Source organism: Physella acuta, unplaced genomic scaffold (genome assembly GCF_028476545.2).
Source record: "Physella acuta isolate Inbredline_101_S28 unplaced genomic scaffold, ASM2847654v3 ptg000463l, whole genome shotgun sequence".
NCBI classification, from domain to species: domain Eukaryota; kingdom Metazoa; phylum Mollusca; class Gastropoda; family Physidae; genus Physella; species Physella acuta.
In genome coordinates this window covers 446,525-448,245 of record NW_026731982.1, presented here as the reverse complement: position 1 = coordinate 448,245, position 1,721 = coordinate 446,525, and the positions used below count along the sequence as shown (strand labels likewise).

Genomic DNA, 1,721 nt, shown 5'->3' with positions numbered 1-1,721 from the left:
TGAAAAATGACACCGAATGAAGACTAACCAGCTCAACAATATCAGACAGCACTAATTAACATCTATGCTCCAACCGGTAAACGAGATAAAGAAAACAATGTATATAAACCTGTTAAAAAAATAAATACTTTCTTGGCGACATTGCACAGTTCTCCTATTCAGCATTACAAGGCTATTCGTGTTGACCTCGTGTGTAATAAATAAATTGTAATAAATCTTTAACTTGAGACCCCTTAAGAAGTTAAACAAGAAAAAAAAAATAATAAAAAAAAAACAACATAAAACTAGCTACATTGAAAAGGAATCAAATGAATCACATAAATCAAACAATCTTTAATGGTCTGACACGCACTCATATTACACAAAATACTAAGGATTTAATAAATTAACACGTAAAGAACAACACATTATCTTTACACACAGTAAAGGCCACAACACATTGAAATAACAAGTAAAAAGCTAAACGTTGGTCCTAAACGTTTGGCCAATTGGAAAAAGTAATAACATAAATGAAAACTTTCAACTAAACAAAAACAGAGATACCAGTCGTGTGATTATCAGGAAGTTAAGTAGACATACTCCGGTTGTAGATCAGAGATCTGCTGATCTAAGAGAAACACTTGAGCAGGGACACAAGAAATACTTAATTAAACATGAGAATTGCTAAACATTGCAGTCTGTCTACACACTCCAGTTATTCTCCTCATACTTTGGTTTTCTGATTACCCCTTGAAGGTGTTAAAGGTCGACCTGCGTTCAAACCCCCATAGGGAAACTTTTTCTTGTCAGCAGGCTTCAATATCTGGAAAGAACACATACGTGTTTCATCAACACTCATCATGGCCCAGCATGTTCAACATTCTCCACAGTAGTTAGATGCAGAAAATAATGTTACCAACTGTCGTTTTGCAAAAAATTCATAACCATCCTCTATCACCTGATGAGCACGACATATGAGATCCAAGTCATGCTTATGTAAGGACTTTACCCCCACTTCAGCTCCGAAAGTGAAAGAAACACCCGTGTATTTTTCACCCCATCCCATAATTTCTTTGTCCGGATCAGACCACAAGTCACACATCAGACCTTGATCTGGCACATCAGTAGGTCTCATTATCCGCCTTATCTGCTCCATGGACATACATTTTTTTAAAATAGTTTTTGTATTGACATAAATATCGAAAGTTTATAAGATGAAGGAGTACCATTAATTGAATAAAACGTTATCTACTTATTAAAAATATGCCTAAAAAATATCACGTGTCTAGTTATTAAAGACTAACTTAAACGTTAAATAAAAATAAAAATTATTCATTATAAATATTTATGCAATTTATAAAGCAATGTTTTTAATAATGTAATATTAATACCAACTAATTTAACACAATATATTTTTATTGCTTTCTATTTCATTCACACATGTACAAATATATAAGTTGTGTCCCTTGGTCAGGTCAGGTTTTTAAAATGGGAAGTAACCAGAATCATGTAATATTCATAAAAACTAATAAACGCATGTTTCAGCTAAGTAATGTGTCCACACATTAAGCATTGTGTTGTCAACACGAGTTCAAAAGATGCTATCCTAGCAAATATGGTTGGTCATCCTGTACAATGGGCCAGGGATTTTATACTTGAATAACTTGCCCTATTAACAGCTATAAAATAAATACGAAAAAGCTGATACTTTCGAAATAATTGTATCAAGCCTGTATTTGACC

The 1,721-nt window shown here is 33.1% G+C and overlaps 1 protein-coding gene across 1 annotated transcript; it reads right to left on the bottom strand.

Moving 5' to 3' along the window:
• Positions 1–703: 703 nt before the first annotated feature.
• LOC131943604 (serine/threonine-protein phosphatase PP1-alpha catalytic subunit-like) lies at positions 704–1,135 on the bottom strand. Its single transcript, XM_059303809.1, has 2 exons — positions 896–1,135; positions 704–802 (listed from the first exon to the last, which is right to left on the bottom strand). Exons 1-2 carry the CDS (start codon positions 1,133–1,135, stop codon positions 704–706), a joined length of 339 nt encoding a protein of 112 aa, XP_059159792.1.
• Between the last annotated feature and the right edge of the window lie 586 nt (positions 1,136–1,721).

Excerpts from the sequence above, each read along its gene's own strand:
- LOC131943604 (XM_059303809.1), bottom strand. The coding sequence starts at position 1,135 with ATGGAGCAGATAAGGCGGATAATGAGACCTACTGATGTGCCAGATCAA. Across the intron at positions 803-895 it reads TTTTTGCAAAACGACAGTTG|ATATTGAAGCCTGCTGACAA; the intron begins GTAACATTATTT and ends TGTTCTTTCCAG.